General features: G+C 37.0%; 1 protein-coding gene and 1 long non-coding RNA gene across 5 annotated transcripts in view; one reads left to right on the top strand and one right to left on the bottom strand.

Moving 5' to 3' along the window:
* Nucleotides 1-15885, top strand: part of LOC138753519 (uncharacterized) — a 38601-nt gene extending 22716 nt beyond the window's left edge. Inside the window, exons 1-3 of one of the 2 annotated variants that reach the window (XR_011351215.1) lie at nucleotides 1312-1374; nucleotides 13041-13144; nucleotides 15579-15885. This is a non-coding gene — a long non-coding RNA (uncharacterized lncRNA). Of the gene's footprint in view, nucleotides 1-1311; nucleotides 1375-13040; nucleotides 13145-15578 lie in introns of those variants that run through there. The other variant, XR_011351214.1, reaches the window with a different exon arrangement.
* Nucleotides 1-20488, bottom strand: part of LOC138753518 (RAS guanyl-releasing protein 1-like) — a 175816-nt gene that overhangs the window by 68573 nt on the left and 86755 nt on the right. For 2 of the 3 annotated variants that reach the window (XM_069916636.1, XM_069916633.1), the window contains exon 2: nucleotides 18257-18430. In XM_069916636.1, coding sequence (XP_069772737.1) covers nucleotides 18257-18332 — 76 coding nt within the window. In that variant the 5' untranslated portion in view covers nucleotides 18333-18430. Of the gene's footprint in view, nucleotides 1-18256; nucleotides 18477-20488 lie in introns of those variants that run through there. The other variant, XM_069916638.1, reaches the window with a different exon arrangement.

Below are 20488 nucleotides of genomic sequence, written 5' to 3'. Positions count from 1 at the left end.
ATTTTTTCATTTCAATTTGAAATCAATTCCAACTGTACTTCAAACTTAATTTCATCATCCATAAGATCTTTTGCAATCCACAGATTTAAGTTTGTCATCCTTTGTCATTGTAATATTATGCTTCTTTAGATACTCACAGTACCATGGCTGGCCTTTTTATGCAAGCTGGGACAGAGAATTGCTTTAATGGAACATAGGAACATAGGAAGTAGGCCAAAAATGGCCCATCGAGCCTGCTCCGCCATTCAATACGATCATGGCTGATCTAATTTATGACCCAACTCCACCTACCTGCCTTCTTCCCATATCCCCTAATTCCTCTATCATGTAAAAGATGTAAAAGGATTCTGCTTGACCATGATAGAGTTTAGACAGGTATTCTTTTCATGACCCTACAATGTTTTTTTTGCATGCTTTAAAGATTAGTTTTATACCAAATAATATTTGGCTCTACTGATTAAACCACTTGGACAAATTTTTTTTTGTGCGGTATTTCAATTAAGTTAGCCATTTAAAAATAAACAAATCTATTAGACTAGAACAAGAGTTCCTTACCTGTTAATTAAAAATCACCACTCAACAGAATTTAAATCCCTCTAGGTTTTACTTCAGAATTGAGATTTATTTTTGCTGTTTATTCAGTCTTAACTGTCCAATAAAAATGTTTCTTCTATCAATGTAGTTGCCTGCAAGCCTTTTAATGTTTGCCAACTGAAATTAATTTCAAATTATTTAAAACTCTAGTAAGTTTTACTAACATTGGGAAACATCGTACACAATTGCTGGACTTCCAAAATTATTTACACTCCCATACAAATGATTAAATAACATGCAGATTTAAGAAGGTACAAAGGGTCAGCATGGGAATTGAGATAGCAAGGTGATGGGTAGGTGCTTTGTTTTCTGTTTCTAACACTCATGGTAGTTTGCAACAGATTCAAGAAGAAAATTTAAATGTTTCTAATACTTTGTAGAGTTTTAATGGAAAAACACATTAACTTCCACTAACAATTGAAAAGTGGGTTTTAGTAATGTGAACTATTTAACTTCTAAGAGATAAACTAGCTAGTTGGAACAATCTAGGTATGAAACACATGGAAAGTTCAACTACCGGTAATTGTATATTCAAAACAAAATTTAATTGGGCTGTTAGGACAGGTAAAATGTTGTATTAACAACATGTTAGAGATAAGAGAAAACCCCAGCAACCGCAACTGCAGCATTTACATCCTGTGCAAAATTGTTGAGTGCAGTTATTTGTCTAGTTTGATCCAGTTAACTGTCTTAGTCCCCATTTTCTACCTTAGGGCTGCCACTTCTAATGCCACCCTGAATTTGGGCAATGGTCAACAACAAAAGAACAGAAAATGCAAAGTAGGTATATGGAGATCAAAGATTTAGTGAAGTATGTCTTAAATACTAGGTAGTTTCTGCCCAAACAAATATTAAAGGGATGGAGAAAGTAGACAATGTCACAGGAGAACATTCTAGAGACAGTAGTCCAAAGGAAAGTGGTAGTGAAAGGGGAAAGTATTGTCAGGGAGACAAAAGCTATTATTTGCAGCTGCAAGCCAGGAAGATCTGGGCAAACAGCATCTCTCAAGACATGGAAGAACTTGGTGGAAGGATAGGATCCATATCATGGTGCTGTGAGAACCAACAAACTTCATAGAATTTTCAAAGCAGAAGTGTTAAACATGAGGAACTAATGTTTAAATTAACAAGAACAACAAGGGCAAAACTATCTGCATTATATCCTTTATATCTTTAGCATATGATCTAACATAACAGAGAGTTTTACACATGGCTTGAAAGATAATGTGGGAGATAAGGTGTTCACTTCTCAATCATCAGCTCCAGTACAGGGGAAAAGATCCTCTGGGGCAGGTGCTCATAAATATGATAGAATATGACTGTGATAAATTTAAATCTAAAGCAAGATCATTAAACATAAAGTCACACAATACGGGAATGGGGTGAATTAATAGGTTGAAAAATTAGATTAAATTATATATGATGGTAGATTAGCACATTTCAAGAAATAGCTTATAATCCCATTAAGAAACATTTTTAATGGGAAAAGTGATTTATCCATGATTAAGAGTTGTATTAAACTGAATGAAAATGCAATGATTGGATAATTTTAGAAGCCTATAATTCATATTGATAAAACAGAGTAGAGGAGATTGGTGGGAAAAGAATGAGAATAAAGTAACATTAGAACAGCTGGGCATAGCTTTGTCAAGGCTACATCCAGAGAACTGTGCCCGGATATGGTCTTCTTTGTTAAGAAAGGATAGAGCAAATACAATAAAGGCTTGATTGGAATGATACCATATAACAATTACAGCATGGAAACAGGCCAATTTGGCCCTTCTAGTCCGCACTGATCCAAGTACCCTCCTCTAATCCCACTTACCAGCACTCTGCCCGTATCCCTCCATCCCCCTTCCATCCATATACTTATCCAATTCTTTCTTAAATGACAAAATTGACCCTGCCTCCACCACATTTCCCGGAAGCCCATTCCACACAGTAACCACTGAGTAGTAGAAGTTCCCCCTCATGTTACTCCTAAACCTTTGCCCGTCAACTCTCAACTCATGACATCTTGTATCCATCTCTCCTACTCTCAATGGGAAAAGCCTTTCCACATCAACTCTATCTATCCCTCTCATTATCTTAAACACCTCTATCGAATCCCCTCTCAGTCTTCTACGTTGCAAGGAATCAAGATCTAATTTGCTCAATCTTTCCTTGTATTCCAGATGCTGAAACCCAGGCAATATTTTTGTAAATCTCCTCTGCACTCTCTCTATCTTGTTAATATCCTTCCTATAAATCGGTGACCAGAACTGCACACAGTACTTTAAATTTGGCCTCGCCAATGCCTTGTACAGTTTCATCATTACTTCCCAACTCCTATATTCTATGCACTGATTTATATAGGCAAGCATACTAAAGGCCTTCTTCGCCACCCTATCCACATGCGCTCCTACCTACAGGGAACAATGCACCGTTATTCCTAGATCTTTCTGCTCCACTGCATTCTTCAATGCCCTCCCACTTACCACATATGTCTTGCTTTGATTATTCTTTCCAAAATGAAGCACCTCACACTTATCAGCATTAAACTCCATCTACCATCTTTCTGCCCACTCCTCTAAGCAGTTTAAGTCCCTCTGCAATCTTTGAAAACGCTTTTCATCATCCACAATTCCCCCTACTTTAGTATCATCTGCATATTTACTAATCCAATTTACTGTCCCATCCTCCAGATCATTATTATATATGACAAACAGCAACGGTCCCAATACCAAACCCTGAGGTACACCGCTTGTCACCGGCCTCCATCCAGACAAACAATTATCTAGTATTACTACTCTCTGGCACCACTGTTGAATCCATTTGACTATCTCCAAATTAATACCCAAGGACTTAGCCTTCCTAACTAACCTCCCATGCGGAACCTTATTGAAGGCCTTACTGAAGTCCATATAGACAACATCCACTGTTCTACCCTCATCAACATTCCTAGTCACCTCTTCAAAAAATTCAACAAGATTGGTCAAACACGACCTTCCACGCACAAATCCATGTTGAGTGTCCCTGATCAGACCCTGTCCCTCCATATACTTATATATACTATCTCTAAGAACACTTTACATCAATTTACCTATCACCGACGTTAAACTTACAGGCCGATAATTGCTAGGCTTGCTCCTTGAACTCTTTTTAAACAAAGGAACTACATGTGCAGTACGCCAATCCTCTGGCACTATACCCGTCTCGAATGTGAAAAATCTCTGCCATAGCCTCCGCTATTTCCTCACCAACTTCTCTCAAGGTCCTGGGGAAAATCCTGTCAGGACCTGTAGACTTATCTACCTTTATATGTTTCAAAAGCTCCAGTACTACCTCTTTCTTAATCACTATAGTCTCCATATATACCCCCTTTGCTTCCTTTACCCTGCACAGTTCAATGTCCTTCTCCTCAGTAAATACTGAGGAAAATAAATTGTTCAAGACCTCCCCCATCTCTTTTGGCTCCACACACATTTGTCCTTTCTGATTTTCTATTGGACCAATTTTATCTCTCACTTTCCTTTTGCTACTAACATATTTGTAGAAACCCTTTGGATTTATTTTCACCCTGCTTGCTATAGCCACCTCATACCTTCTTTTAGCTTTTCTAATTTCTTTCTTAAGATTCTTTTTACATTCAATATAGTACCAAACATCTCCTTTTTTCCCTGTTTCTTATATTCATTGTAGTACTCCCTCTTTTTTCGAACCAAGTTTCCAATATCCCTTGAGAACCATGGCTCTCTCAAACGTTTGACCTGACCTTTCAACCTAACAGGTATATAAAGATTTTGTACTCTTAAAACCTCTCCTTTAAAAGACCCTCCATTTCTCTATTACATCCTTCCCAGAAAATAAATTGTCCCAATCCACCCCTTGTAAATCCTTTCGCATCTCCTCAAACCTAGCTTTTCCCCCACTCAAAAACCTCAACTCTGGGCCCAGGCCTATCCTTTTCCAAAATTACCTTGAAGCTAATGGCACTATGATCACTGGACCCGAAGTGCTCCCCGACACATACCTCTGTCACCTGACCCATCTCATTCCCCAACAGTAAATCCAACACAGCTCTCTCTCTAGTTGGTACCTCCACGTATTGATGTAAAATGCTATCCTGCACACCAACTCCAACCCATCCAGCCCTTTCATGGAATGGGTTTCCCAATCAATATTCGGAAATTTAAAATCCCCACAATCACTACCCTGTGCTTATTACAAATATCTGCTATCTCCCTACTAATTTGTTTCTCTAATTCGCATTCCCCATTCGGTGGTCTATAATACACCCCTATAATTGTAACTTCCCCTTTCCCATTCCTCAATTTTCTTATAAGGAATAATTGAGCATATTGGGCCTCTACATTATGGAGTTCAGAAGAATGGAAGGTGAACAGGACAATCAAGGATTATGGACTTTAACCCATAAGCCACATCAGTCAACATCCCATTAATTAGTGTGAAGAGGTAAGGAGTCATACTGTTTACTCCTGTTTCTACAAATATTCATAAATTTATTTGTATATTCACAGAAAAATATATTGCAATAATTATAATTATTCAAAGGTGAAGCTTCCCAGTATTTTCAGTTTATCAACCCTGATTTTTTTTTTAAAAATCAAGCCTTTTGTATAATTTTGTTGTGTATTTTGCACATTTGGCTGTTGTCACAGTTATGGAAGCACATGTGAAGGAGATATTATACAATCTCTGGGTCTAAGCAGGTATGCAGGGATTGGTGGGGTGGAAGAGCAAACACATACATCATAAATCAAATAAGTTTTATTCTTGGGAGAATTGATTACCCAATTTGATTTTCTGCCCTGGATATGATTTTATTCAAGTGAATGAAAAGCCCACATTTGGCAGTAAAGCTTACTGACTGCAATTTCAACTGTCATCTCTTGGGGAGGTGAAGCAATGGTAGAGTCTGGTAGATCCAAATTTTTATTATGGTAAATTAAGCAAATCCTAATGCACAGCAGAAATTGTCAAGGAAGCCATCAGTCCTCCATTCAAAGTCTTAACTCAGCAACAGGAACCCTGGTAGCTTACATAAGCCCATGCCTGCATCCAAAAGGATGGTTTTCAGCCATGGAAGATCTGCACCGAGAACCTGAGCAACTGTTCGCAAGTCTTAACAGGGTTATCTTAACAGGGTTAAGATGAGAAGTTATGGACACCAGAGACAAAGCAAATGTTCCACCCATTTAGAATTGAGATGAACACTTCTAGGCTCACAGTGGAAACAAAGAAAAGCAATTGTTTTTGCCCCATCAGGCAATAGATCTATTTGCAAAATATTTTTTAAAAAATCGGACACAAAAAATGTACAGGACCTTGATTATATTAATATTAACATATATTGTCTTAATTGGGTGCATTTTGGCTTCTGAACTATCTAGAAATGAATTACTTTTTTTTACTCTTCCTTGATCATAATATTTTGAAATATTTAACATCAAAAACTCAAAGATGTTTATTTGTTATTTTGAGAAAGGTTATATGTATTTTATCAATGCAATTTGTTGTCTATCTCTCCAGACAATCTAATGAATGAATTATTTTATTGTTACATGTACCAAAAATGCAGGAAAATGTTTTGTTTCCATAATATCCAAGAAATACTACTTTTACACCAGGTAGTTCAATAATAATTCAAAAAATAAACAAAACAATAGGCAAATAAATAAGACAACAAATGTAGGAAGGAGCACAACAGTGGTTTAAATAATGCAGGGAATAGAAAATGTTCAAAAAAACATGGCAGGCCACAGAAAAATTACAATTATAAAAGCCAGTGCAAGGGCTTCAAGGGAAAAAGACTTTTTTGCATTTTGTGTTTATGACAATACATAGAATCCTTAATCTTTTGCCAGTGTGAGATCCTTTCTCGAAGCTGTCATAATAAAGTAGTATTACTGGGAGATTTTAACCTCCCTATTATTGACTGAGGAACCAATGGTGCTAAGGGCTTGGATGGGGCAGAGTTTGTTAAGTGTGTCCAAGAGAGTATTAAAGCCCCTATTAGACCGTATGCAACACTGGACCTCCTCTTAGGGAATTAAATTGAGGGGTGGAGGGAGGGGGGGCACTTTGGAACCAGTGACCACAACTGTATAAGTTTTAAAATAATTATGGAGAAAGACAGGACTGGTTCAGAAGTAAAAGTCCTAAATTGGGACAAGGTTAATGTTCGAGCAATTAGGCAAGAACTTGCACAAGTTGATTGAGAGGATGTTTACATGTCCGGGGATGGTTGGAGAATGGGACAATTTTTAAAAGGTGAAAGAACAAGAGTTTAGGCATTGCATGTTACTGTTAAGGTGAAGGGCCTGGGTGGAAATTTGAAGCCGCCCTGGTTAATAAAGGATACAAGGTACTGGTCAGGTAAAACAGAAGTGGCATAGATCAGACTTAAGCAGTCGAAATCAAACAAATTGCTTAAAGAGAAAAACCAGAAAAGCAAATAGAGGACATGAGATGAAGCTAGGCTGGCAGTTAGAATAAAGCAAAATCAACCCTGGGAGGTATATTACAAGTAAAAAGGATGGTTGAGGAGAGAATCTGTCCCATTAAAGATCAACATGGCCATCTTTGTGAGGAACCACAGGAGATGGATGAGATTTTAACGAATATTTTTTAATCATTCTTTACTGTGAGGATTATGAAAGCTAAGGAATTGAAAGAAACAAGTTGCAAGGTCCTGGACCATTTTAATGGCAGGGAGGAGGTCTTGGCAGCCTTAAAGGGCTTGATCTTCACATCCTCACACCTGTGGGAAGCTAGGGAAGAAAATGTGGAGGCTCTTGCTCACATATTTACATCATCTCTGGCCTTAAAGTGCCAGAAGACTGAAGGGTGGCTAATACTGTGTTGTTATTTAAAAAGGTCAGCAAAGACAAGGCAGGGAACTACAGGCCAGTAAGCTTGATGTCAGGAATCCAAAATTTGCTAGAGACGATTCTCCCAGTGATTGGAGGTAGTCAGCATGGCTTAGTGCACGGGAGGTTGTGTATCACAATTCTGATAGGTTTTTGAAGAAATGATGGAGAGGATTGAAGAAAGTAGGAGCATAGATAATGTATATATGGACTTTAGTACGTCCTCTAACAAGGTCTTGCATGGCATGTTAGTCTGGAAGGTTCGATCACTTATGATCCAAGGGAAGCCGGCCCATTGGAATCAAAATTGGCTTTGTGGAAAGTCATAGGGAGGGAGAATGTTTGACTTGAGGTGCATGTCTAGCAGTGGGCTGCTGAGGTTGGTGCTGGGTCCCCTATTGTTTATTAACGAATTGGATGGCAACATAGTTAGCATCATTAAATTTGCAGAAAGCATCAAAATTAGTTGTGTGGTCTACAATGAGGAAGGATAGGCCAAGGAATGGCAAAGGGAATTTAACTGACAAGTATGAGGTGTTGCACTTTGGAAAGATAAACCAGGGTAGGACTCAACATGGTGAACATGTTAAATTTAGTGTACTAAATCAAGTGGACAAAGAGGTGAGGAGAGTATGACTGGGTTTGGATAAGTCTCTTAATATTTCAGCATCTTTCCTGAAACAGCGAGAGGTATTGACAAGAGTCAATGGAGAGGTTGGTTTATACTATGTACTGAGCTGCATTTACCACTCTCTGTAATATCTTACGGTCTTTGGGAAAGCAATTCCCATAACAAGCTGTGATGCATTCAGACAGGATACATTCTATGGTGCATTTGTAAAGGTTGGTAGACACCTCAGGACCAAGCCAAATTTCTTCAGGGCAGCCTCTGGTGCACTTTCTTGTTGCCATTACAAGATGATTAGACCATGATAGGTCACTGGTGATATGTATTCCCAAGAACTTGAAGCTCTCCACCATTTCCACCTCAGCACAATTGACATACACTGGGTTATGTTCTTCTCTCCATTTCCCAAAATTGATATCAGCTGACATTGAGGGAGGCACATTATTCTGACATGATACCACTAGTTCTGCCGATCTCTTTCCTGGCCCAAAATGATCGTGTACTAGCAATCATAGATTAAGTTGGAGAAGTATTTGGCCACCCTGTCATGAGTGTATATGAAGTACAGTAAGGGCTAACTACACAGCCTTGCAGGACACTGGTGTTGAGGATTATTGTGGAGGAGGAGGTTGCCACTCATTCTTGCTGTTTATAGTCCACAAATCAGGAAATTGAGGAGCCAGTTGCAGAGGGTGGAGGTTGCTGATACTATATCTCAGTTTGAGATGAATTTGACTGGGATAATGGCACTGAAGGCAGAGCTGTGCTCAATAAATAGGAGTCAGACTTGGGTATCCTTTTTGCCTTGTTGTTTCAAGGTGCAGAGGCACAGGGATGGCATCTGTTGTGGACCCATTGAAATGATAGGCAAATTATAGTGTACTCCAACACACAATCAACCTTGTATGTGAAGTGTATTGCATATAGCTAAAGAATGAATCAAGTATCAATTGTAGTAACAGTGGGACGGCACTGGAAGAGCAATGTATGATGAAAGAACAATGTACAAAGTGACCGGTTTACAATTGGAGTCAGTCAAACTAGGAAAATACTGCACTAATTTACAAACATTTTTCTTGTGACTGCATTTTTTTTAAAAAAGTACATTGCTTTAAACTTCTCTACATTTTATAACAAACCTTCATAATTTTGAACTTGAACCTTTGTAACGAAGCTGAACCAAACATTCTGACAAAGCATTCTGAAAGAAGTTGGATAAATTAACTACTGTCTGCAGCAAGATTTACATATATAAAGTTTTTAAAAAAAATATTTTACTTAACAATTTTAAAATCACAACCATAAATACATTTATTTCAATAAAAAGTTTCAAAAATTATATGTGGTATACAAAATCTTCCTCCCTCCTCCCTCCCCCACCCCAAAAAAATATAAAAAGAAAAAGAATAAACAGAAATAGAAGAAAGAAAAACTGGAGAATGTCAAAAGAATAAACAATTTAACATAGAATTTTTAAACAATGTAATGATGCTTGAAGTCACCAACCAATGGGGTCTTCAGAGAGCCTGTTAAACATTCATACCTACATTTTGCAAATGTGGGCGCCATATTTTCCATAATATCTATTTTGTAATTTATAAGTAATCTTCTCAAGTGCAATACAGCTACGAAATTCTGCATGCCATCTCTCCATCCCTAAGTAATAGCTAAACACTTCCATTCAGAAATGTTTAACTTTAGGCACTCCCAAGTAGAATGCAGAAAAGATCCAACTTCTTGACCACATCTAAATCATAAATCTGATAGAGTTGGATAATTATAACTGATGCAAAACATTATATCTAACATTAATAGCCTTTTTCATATTATCTCTATATAGCTGCATCTATTTGAATAGATAAATAGATGCAGCTATATTTCTTCAAGCCAAAGAAAAGAAGAAATATAGCTGCATCTATTTATCTATTCAAATCAACTTCCCATCTTAATCTCAAGTTATGTACACCTATACATAAAGTTCTTATTGCACAAAACAAAATGTGTTTTTGGAAAGAAATGGGAATGCAGCTTTGGTCTTGAAGACCTAAAAGACTGTATTAAATTGCATCATTTTCTCTTAGATTTAAAACAAAGATTGTCCCATCATTCTAATGGTCAAAATGGATGTCATCATCCACCAAGTTATTGAAGTTCAGAGTGTGCATGGTGCAGGTTTTTTCTGTCAAATATTTTTGATCTCTCAAAGTGTTTGATATTTCAAAGCAAAGAACACGTTCCTCAGAAGCTTCATTTGATGAAGTGACATTTCAGCTCTGCATGTGTTAGCGCATTTTCCCCATAAATAAGTAGCAATTGGAGTCTGTGTAGATCTCAACATCCAAAGACAGCTTATCCCCAGGACCACAGAGGCCAGCTCTGATGTGTTGCAGCACAGCAGGAACATTTTCCTCTTAAGAATAGTCATGTATTTATTTGTCAGTTATTTTGTTTATTTCTTAACTGTTTGCTCTCATCAAGCAAGGCCTTTCCAAAGAGTACCTGGTTGATGCTTCTAATGGCTAAAGTGTTTCACTTTAAACATCAGATTTAAAGTGTTTCAAACTCTCTTATTGACACATATGCCCATTTGGCTTTTGAACGATTTGTCAGACATGAGGCAACAGAACATTGAGGCAGTTGAAACTGGCAAGATGAGAATTAATTTTCTGCTCAACATATTATGACACCATTCCTTCTGCTACAGATCAATATATGGTTAAAGAAGAATTCGTAGCTCAATGTTCCTCTCACAACAGATGGAAAATAGGAGTTGCATGGCTGGGAGAAGCAGAGGAATATTAGAAAAATCTTGCATCAGTCTCCAAAGTGAGCATTGAATGGAAATGCACGCTGGAATGAATATATAACTGAATTCCCTTTCCTTATAGAGGCCTAGAAGGAGATCCATAGAACATTCATATATTGGATGATGTTTGGATATTATTTAGAGAACAGAAGAACATTAATTTTCCAGTTTCTTGAAAAGCAACATAAAAGCATTTGCGCCACTTTCTCTTCTAATACAGGTGTTGACAAGATGTTGCGATGTATTTAATGCTCTCCTGACATTTTTTTTTGCATAGAAGAATTATAGAATGGATTGAAAATAACTTCCCAATACTTAATCACAGGAAATCGTGGTTCATCCTGGAATGGATGTTGAACAAGCAGCCTAATCAATTCCCTTTGCCCGTCCTCATAAACTGCCTGCAAAATCACAGATAATCTTACAGAAGAACTGCGAAATTTTCCAGCAGGAAAAAACAAATCTTGCAGATCTGCAAAATGCAGGGAACAGAATGCTTCATCTTTCCATTGAGGTTGCATTAAATTGATTAAATTAAATTGATAAAAATTGACCACATAAAATGTGCAAACTGTATAAAGGAAGGTGGGTCTGTACTAAATATTGATTCAAGATTAGTTCAACAATAAAGTTGAAAATTATAAAGTTGTCTTAGTTTATGGCTTCCTTTGTTCCCATTCCTCCCTGCATAATATAAACAGCATTATTAATATACTTATAAAGTTCAGGTGAAATGATACCTGTGTCAGCCATGATCAAACTTACAAACATCCTCTGTGGACTGATATTAAGCACTTTCTTGGAGCTTCAAATAGATTATTTAAAATATTTTGAGGACCAGTTTCTTTGCCCATTATTTTCATGGGCTAGAAAGTCATTAAAGATCTGAATCAAAACTTAATTCAATTCCACAACACACTAGAGTCAGATGATGAGGCCTACTTAATGGTAGAAAAACAATTTTAGAAATGTTACAACTTCTGCTGGAAGGAAACAAAGCTTTAAATTTCATTGGGATTATACAAAAATGCAGCTAGCAAAACTGCTGTCTCACAATTCTAGCATCCCAAGTTCAATCCTGACCTCCAGTTCAGTCAGTATGGACTTTGCACATGGACTGCAAGATTTTCTTCCATGCTCTCTAATTTCTTCCCATAGCTCAAAGATGTGCTCGTTCATAGTTAATTGGCCGCTAAAAATGATCCATAATATGTAGGTGAGAGGTTAAATCTGGGAGGATTTTATGAAAATGAGGAGAGAATAAAATAGTAAATTAAGATTGACTTTTCCGGATTCTACTAACCTGCTCTCCCCCTCCTCTGGTCTTCTTTCACTCAGTTTTCCACCTCCTTCCCTCCCTATTCACCTAGCCATCCTTCCTCCCCCTGCTTGCTGCTGTGCCCTCCCTCCCTTCTCCACCCATTACCTCCTGCCTTTACTACCGTGCTCCTCCCCCTACGCTTCCCTCCTTACCTTTTTATTCAGACGCCTGTCGACATTTTTTCCATACCTTGATGAAGGGCTCAAGCCCAAAACGTTAATTATGTATTTCTAATTTTGCTACATAAAAGACACTGTTTGACCTGCTGAGTTTCTCCAGCTTTATGTTTTTACTTCAACCACGGTGTCTGCAGACTTTTTGCTTTACTAAAGAATAAAATAGAACTGCTGCAGGATTAGCATAAAAGGGTGTTTGATAGTTGTTGCACACTTGGTGGGTCAAAGGGCCTGTTTCCGTGCCGTATAGCCATATGACTTGAAAATAGAATGTTTAACATTTATGATTTATAATAACAGAGCAAAGTCAGGGTAGTTAACTTGTATTATTAATTAAAACAGGTTACTGAAAAGCTGAACAAATCCCAAATGAACATTAATTGTTCTCTCAGATTTAATCACTGTGTATCATGGTATGTAAATATTAATTAGAGCCTTACAGAGCACAAGCAATGTAAAATAGCTGTTTCAATTATGTTGTCATAGTTGTTTCTTCTCAGAAAAAGGTTTGTATTTACATATTTTGGTTGCCATGTGTTTTTCGAACGTTATGTAGTATATGTAGTATTATGTAGTATATGTAGTATTTGCATCCTTTCACTTGCTTCAAGTATAAATTCACAAAGCTTTATTTTAATTCTAGTGTGCTTGGTTTGCTGAAGAAACAACAGCAAAATTTGAAAGAACCATCTTATAATGAAATTGAAAGAGTGTTTACCAAGTGCTGGGCATTGAAATATGAGCAAGGTGAGAGCAGATAACTAAAACGAAGGAAATATGAGAGGGGCTTCCATCAATTGTGGTAGAGGCAATCCACATTTCCTGAAAAAGGAAGGCATTTCAGAAGTCCTGGAATGGGAAGACTCATCAAGAGATTTGGCAATAGTCAGAGAAAATGAGAGAAAGGGATGATGTCCTTGCAGGATATGCTGTTGGAGGAGGTATAGTCCAGGTAACTGTGGGAATAAATAATGTGTTTGCCTCTAATAAAAGGCAATACATAAATGTTATAGTAGATTATCAGTATATCTCCTAAGGTGCAGATAGCAAGAATTCCAGAAAAAGGAGAGAAGAAATAGTCAATAGTAAATTTGAGGGCAGGCTGGAAGTTTTAAACAAAGGCGAGAAACTTGATAAATTCCACGCATAAATAGGAGACAGTATTAATGCAGTCATCAATATAGTGGAGAAAGAGTTGGGAGGGGTGCCAGGGTAGTTTTGGAACAAGGACTATTTAACATAGCCAACAAAAAGTAGGTATAACTGGCAGCTATGTAATACCTTTAATTTGTAGAAAATGGGAAGAATCTAAAGAAATATTATTGTGGGTAAGAATAAGTTCTGCTAATTAGATGAGAGTGTTAGTGGTGGAGAACGGATTGGGACTTTGTTCCAGAAAGAAGAATCAGAATTTATTGCTATGATTAAGTCATGAAATTTGGTCTTTTGCAGGAGCATCATGGTTTAAACATATATATCATAATCATCTTATGACATGACTAAACAAAAAATATAAAATAATAATAATAGTGCATGAAAAGTAAAGCAGTGTCTTTGGTTCATTGATTATTGAAGAATCTGATGGCAGCGGCGAAGAAGCTGTCCTTGTGCCACTGAGTGCTCATCTTTAGGCTCCCGTACTTTTTTCCTGATGGTATCAGAGTTAAGAGGGCATGGCCTAGGTGGTGGGGGTCTTTGAGGATAGAGACTGCTTTTTTAAGACACCACCTTGTAGATGTCCTCGATGGAGTGGAGTCTGGTGCCTGTAATGTTGGAGGCCAGGTTAACAACTCTCTGGAGTTTATTCTTGTCCAGAGAGTTGGCGCCTCCATACCAGGCAGTGATGCAACCTGTAGAAGTTTACGAGAAACTTTGGTAATATACCAAACCACCTCAGACACCTCACAAAGTATAGCTGATGGTGAGCCTTCTTTGTGAATGCATCAATATGGAGGCTCCAGGACAGATCCTCAGAGATGTTGACACTCAGGAATTTGAAGTTCTTGACCTTCTTCACTACTGAGCCCTCAATGAGGACTGGGCTGTGTTCCCATGACTTCCTTCTGAAATGCACAATCATCTCTTTGGTTTTGCTGACATTGAACACAAGGTTATTGTCGTTACACCATTCAACGAGCTGATCTATCTCCCACCTGTACGCTTCCTCATTCCCATTTGTGATTCTGCTTACAACTGTTAATCCATAGAAAGATACTGTTACATTTTTGAATTTTAAGAATTGATAATCTATTGGAACATTGCATTTTTACTGAGATTAGTTGCATAGATACTCTTATCTATATAGCATTATTGATTTTACTTAACTTTCAACTAATATCATTGAAACATTTTTAGTCATCATCATGTTCGTATCGATTGTCATCGGCAAAGTTGTAGATGGCATTGGAATTGTGCCTGGCCACACAGTCATGGGTGTGGTCCTCCAAGTTTCCTGATAGGGGACAGATGTGTATAAAGACTGTCCATGGTGAAGATGTGGTTAGTGCATTGAATTGAAAGTTGTCAAAATGGTGGAGGGCATGAGAGGTGTCCTGGATGGTCAAGGGGAGAGATAACAGAGTTGAGTTGTGGAGATAAGTGTGGTGTGGCAAGAGGAGGCAGAAACAATAGCTCTTCCAGGTCAATCCTGTTTGAGGATTTTGGAGTGGTGTACAGTGCCCATTGCTGTGAATTCCACAGAATTTGCTTGTTTTCATGACAAAACTTTCCAAAATTCATGAATGGAAGGAACATAACTTTCAATTTATGTGCAGCAATACGAACATGATGATAACTAAAAATTTTTCAATGATATTAGTTGAAAGTTAAGTAAAATCGATAATGCTATATAGATAAGAGTATCTATGCAACTAATCTCAGTAAAAATGCAATGCTCCAATAGATTATCAATTCTTAAAATTCAAAAATGTAACAGTATCTTTTTATGGACTAACAGGCATTTTGTTTCCTTAATGACCCAGAAATTATCCAGTAATAAGACGTAGTTGGCTTTAGGGGATTTAACTTTTTTTAAAAACTATCTTGCTATTTGGGAACTGGTTGATGCCTCACCACTTCATTTACTTCAATGGAGCATAAAGTTTGCCAGGGTGTTAAATTAATCTAATATGCTCAATCTTATCAATTTCTTGACAAGTTAATATTTATCTTCTGCTTGTAGAATGAAAGGACCATCACCCTTAATTCATTATTCAAAGAATTTCATGATATTATGGTTGCCATCAGAAGGGGGTGTCCATAGATGGAAACTGGGATGAACAGCTTTTGTCCTTATCTACGCTATTGTGCTATGCTCAGCAAATGAGTTGGAAAAAGACCAGCAAATCAGGCAAAATGTTGCCTGGCAATATCCAAATCTGAGCTTCGTTTCTACAAGGGGAAACCACACAATGCCATCTTCAGTGAATATATCATGGAAACTATCTTAATCAGGTAATCTGATTGACAAAATCCGATAAACTGTGATTCTGGAGAAATCTTTGGCTTGTTAGTGCAAACTATGCTCTGGTTTATATTCCATCAAATAATGCAATGAATGATTGATGAAGTCACAGTGTATTGGATAAATGGAGCTGTGGAATAAAATCTCTCTGTTTCCTTTACAATCAACCTACATAGGAGAACAAAAAGGGAAACTACTGTTCTCTGTATCAAATTAGTTGCAAACAGGAATAGTCAAATTTCTGGAACTAGGTCACATTGGATTTTGTTCTTGCCAGACCATGCTATTAAAACCCCAAACACAAGTTAAAATCCAATTTAAGCACCATCTAATTATGAAAGTTAGAAGAATAACAAAAGCTGATTTCTTATAATTTATAGTTATCGAAGATAGTCTCATCCATTGTTGGTCTTATATAGTTCATTAGCCAAGACACTTTTTGTGCAATTCACACTTCTGAAAGAAGTCATATCAAGACGTAAATAATGGTGTAATTAACCAAATGCAGTTGAAGAAGGGAGAAGATTGGCTGCAATAGTATGAATGCAACTGGAAGACATCCCAACTAAAGAACATTGAAAAGGAAGGATTTTTCGAGAAATGCTGTTATGGGATAAAACAGGAATTTTATTTCAGATACAGCAATCTTGAAGCAGCTAATCAGTATGGCAGCACTATGTTAAATGTGATCAACATACCACAATGAAAATCCTGCTATTTACCCATACTAAATGCTAAAGATGCTTTGAAAATCATATCAATCAAAAAAAAGTCTCTGTAAGGTTTGCAGCAGGTGTCTTTGTATTAATAGCAGTAAAGTCTGATGGCTAATTCAGAAATCATCTTTTGTTTCACGTATGTTATCATCCTGTTACCGAAAGAATCTTACCAAAATAGAAGTAAATGGTAATCTAATTTTAACAGTTGAATAGTACAAAGAAATGCGGTAATGTTGAATGTGGGGTAGTTGTACATCATGAGGTAAATATGCAGCCATCAAGTAGAAAAATAATGCAATAAAAACAAGTAATGTTGTCTGGAGCAAAAGAAAATTCTTCCCAAAAGTGGGTAATTAAAAAATGTTAAAAGGTGAGAGACTTGGAATAATTAATTAGGGTGAAGTTCTGTGATCAATTTCTTTGAAGAATGCTCTGCTGCGATTTGTATTTAGCTAAAATTATACATTAATTGTTAATCATTTTCTTCATGAGTCTAATGTACATCTGGGATTATTTCTAAAGTCTGAAGTTGTAATCCAAATTGGTACATCTTGTTTGCTGGAATTGGGGATAATGTAAGAATAATCTTGAAAGGACCCATACAAAGTAAACTTCACTTCCATGGTGTGAATGTCTTTGGCACAATTTTCAAAAAATAGCTAAAATGTCATCAATGTCTAGGACAATTAATGTACTCATAAAAAGTTTTGGCTTCTATGTCCATCAAATTGAAGCTGATAAGAATAAGATGGCTTACAATATCAAGGTACACAGTGCAGAAGATTATGGGTAAAGTTCTTAAATAATTACATATGCATTTTACCCCCAATGCTAAAATATTTCATCATTAACCCTCACAGGAAGGAAGCTAAAGTGACAAGTAAAAATAAAAGTGAAACATGAACTCTTGTGAGCTGATCATACTGCATTTTCTAAAATCACTGTCAATTACTCACTTCTGTCCGATTAACCTAACACAAAAATAGGATTCATAAATAGTTCCCATACTCTTCTACCACTAGACAAAATAATTCTCTCAAAAAGCTCAGGCAAAATACATTGTTGGGCCTCATTAGTTTCATGAACACTTAATTACAACCCTTCATTTTCAAAATAATTCTTTAGCCTTTAGTAACATGAAGGAAAAACAAGACAAAATCTTTCGAGTCTTCTTTGAATCAGGAGAAATAAATGAAATGGTATGAAAAATTCATTTATTTTTAAATCCCTACATTTTTCTTGTGAGACTAAAACAAGAATTTTAGTGATAAATCCACACACTTTAATTTTTGGCTTAAGTTTAGTTTTTTTTAAACTGACTGCATGGGCTTTTATGTGCAACCAGATTCAGATAGTCTTACACTGACTATATTAAAACAGTATAGGTATATTAAAATGAGAATAAATCAGGGCTTTCTTCATTTTAGAAACCCACTAGTTTATTCTGCAAAATTTCAAAACATATTGTGATGGGCACCTTATTCATACATGTAGAATTAAATCTTCTAAAATGCATTCTAAAACTCAGACTATTTGAAACATTAAAAATCCACTGTCTGCACAATAAATTCAACATTTATTCATTTTAAAATAACTGTTGTCAGGGGCAAAGGTACAATGATGAAGTTCATATCTGCTGAGAACAATGAACTCTACAGTAACAAAAGTAAATCTTACCAAAAGACTGAATGCAGGTCTCTAATAGTTCATCCAGGCTGGCCCCTTTGGTGAGCTGACCAAGAGACATCATCATTTTTACTCGAGTGATCAGAGCAAGATTTAAGCTTGATGTACCGTGGTTGCCGAGGAGCAGTGGCAACTTCAAGATTTCTGCATTCTTGCTGGGCTTTCCTGGAAGATGAAACAGTAGCAGTTGGAGAGGTGTCAGGTTGCTCAACTGAATCTCATCAGGGCCAAACAGAAAAGATAAAAGCAAAACCCCCTCGAGCTGGACTGGTAGGAGCCATCACCCAATGGCAACTGAAGCAAATAAGACACGTTGTGGAGGCTGTATTTCATATGCAAATTAAACCACTCTAAAAAAAGTTCTCTGTAACCGGTGAACACAGACGTGTTGTTTCAAACTAACCAGCCATAGAAACAGTAGCAGTGTACAACGCCGGTTATACACCAGAGACCTTATGTACTGTATGATTCTCATGAAACATTTGTTAATTTTGAGGTCTTAAAAATATAGACCTTTGTTGTAAGCAATTAATGACACACTAAAAGTCACAACTCACACATCAATTGTGCAATTTTTTTTAGCCAAGATTTAAGCAACCGATAATCCAGCACAAAAGGTGAGAAATTAACTGTTCAGCTGTTGATATTTAAGCTATCAAGTGAAGCATTGTGGAGGCTGCTCCAAAGTATTTACGTTTTAAGGATGGAGAATCTAAATTTGACTCTCATCTCTTTAATATGATAAGTTTTCAAACATTTTCAGGAAATATTTTTTTAAGTCAATAACTGATATTTCTTTGGCTTGGCTTCGCGGACGAAGATTTATGGAGGGGGTAAAAGTCCACGTCAGCTGCAGGCTCGATTGTGGCTGACAAGTCCGATGCGGGACAGGCAGACACGGTTGCAGCGGCTGCAGGGGAAAATTGGTTGGTTGGGGTTGGGTGTTGGGTTTTTCCTCCTTTGTCTTTTGTCAGTGAGGTGGGCTCTGCGGTCTTCTTCAAAGGAGGTTGCTGCCCGCCGAACTGTGAGGCGCCAAGATGCACGGTTTGAGGCGATATCAGTCCACTGGCGGTGGTCAATGTGCCAGGCACCAAAAGATATTTACATTTTAAAATATTGGTCTTTACTGTTCTGACAGATTTCCACCTTTCCAGTGGCTAAGATTTGAAATCCCCAGATTGGGATCCAAATCATATTTAACAGTCCTCTTACAGTGCAGGCAGCTATTGGCAAGTGCAATTTATGGTGTAAATTCTAAGCATAATTCAGGAATCAATAACTCCTATGATGACCTCAGAAATAAAGATAATTATAATCAAGATATGAAAATGTATTGTCCAGCTTCCTTCATTTATGCTGACCATTAACTTTGTCTAGAATGTGACAGATCAGAATTGCACACGCTTTTCAAAATCACCTAGTTAAAATAAAATAAATTCAGAAATAATCAAAGTGGCAATCATCAGAAATAGCTGGAACTATTCATTGGATCAAGCAGCATTAGACATTGGAGCAGGTTTGACCAATAGTGTATTTTCCTTCCAGAATGTTTCTGGTATTTTATGTCTTGATGTTGACCTTGTAGGCATAAGGAAATATTTTAGGTTTAACGTATGTTACATGGTGGCCTGATTTGACTTAAATGGTCTCATTCTCAATTTCAAATATTCCAAATGGCTGTGGTAAATGCTGGCCAATGGTTTAAAGTCTACATGATGTTGCTCAGCTGGGTGATGTGCTTTTTTTTGTAATACATAGCTGGACAAATGCAAATGCAAAGCCAATTTATGCACACCATTCATTAACCAAATTGTTAATTTCTGAATGTCATATTGTCTATAATACCATATTCATATTTTAATAACAAATAAAGTATTCAGAGAAAATGAAAATGCCCCAGGTTTCTGGGAACAATATACTGGTGACTAATGCTAAATTCCTGGAGAATGAAAACACCGTTTCAGAGTTGGTGATTGTTGTTCAACATAGAAACGTGATTGGAAACCAGCATCCATGGGATGAAAAGGAAGAGGTGTGCCTTACTGCTAGGGGGCACCACCTTTAAACTTTGATATTTTTTACCTCTTTATTTTCCGCAGTTTCTTTTGCCGGCTGCTTGAATTCTGGATAACAGGGATTTTACTATATTACGTAACCCAGATTTTGTATTTCTATGATCATTTATACTTGACGCTGATGTGATCTAGATGTGATCTGTGAAAG

The sequence above is a fragment of the Narcine bancroftii genome, chromosome 2 (genome assembly GCF_036971445.1).
Source record: "Narcine bancroftii isolate sNarBan1 chromosome 2, sNarBan1.hap1, whole genome shotgun sequence".
Classification (NCBI taxonomy): Eukaryota; Metazoa; Chordata; class Chondrichthyes; order Torpediniformes; family Narcinidae; genus Narcine; species Narcine bancroftii.
The sequence above is the reverse complement of the archived record's forward strand: the minus strand, read 5'-3'. Positions and strand labels throughout refer to the sequence as shown.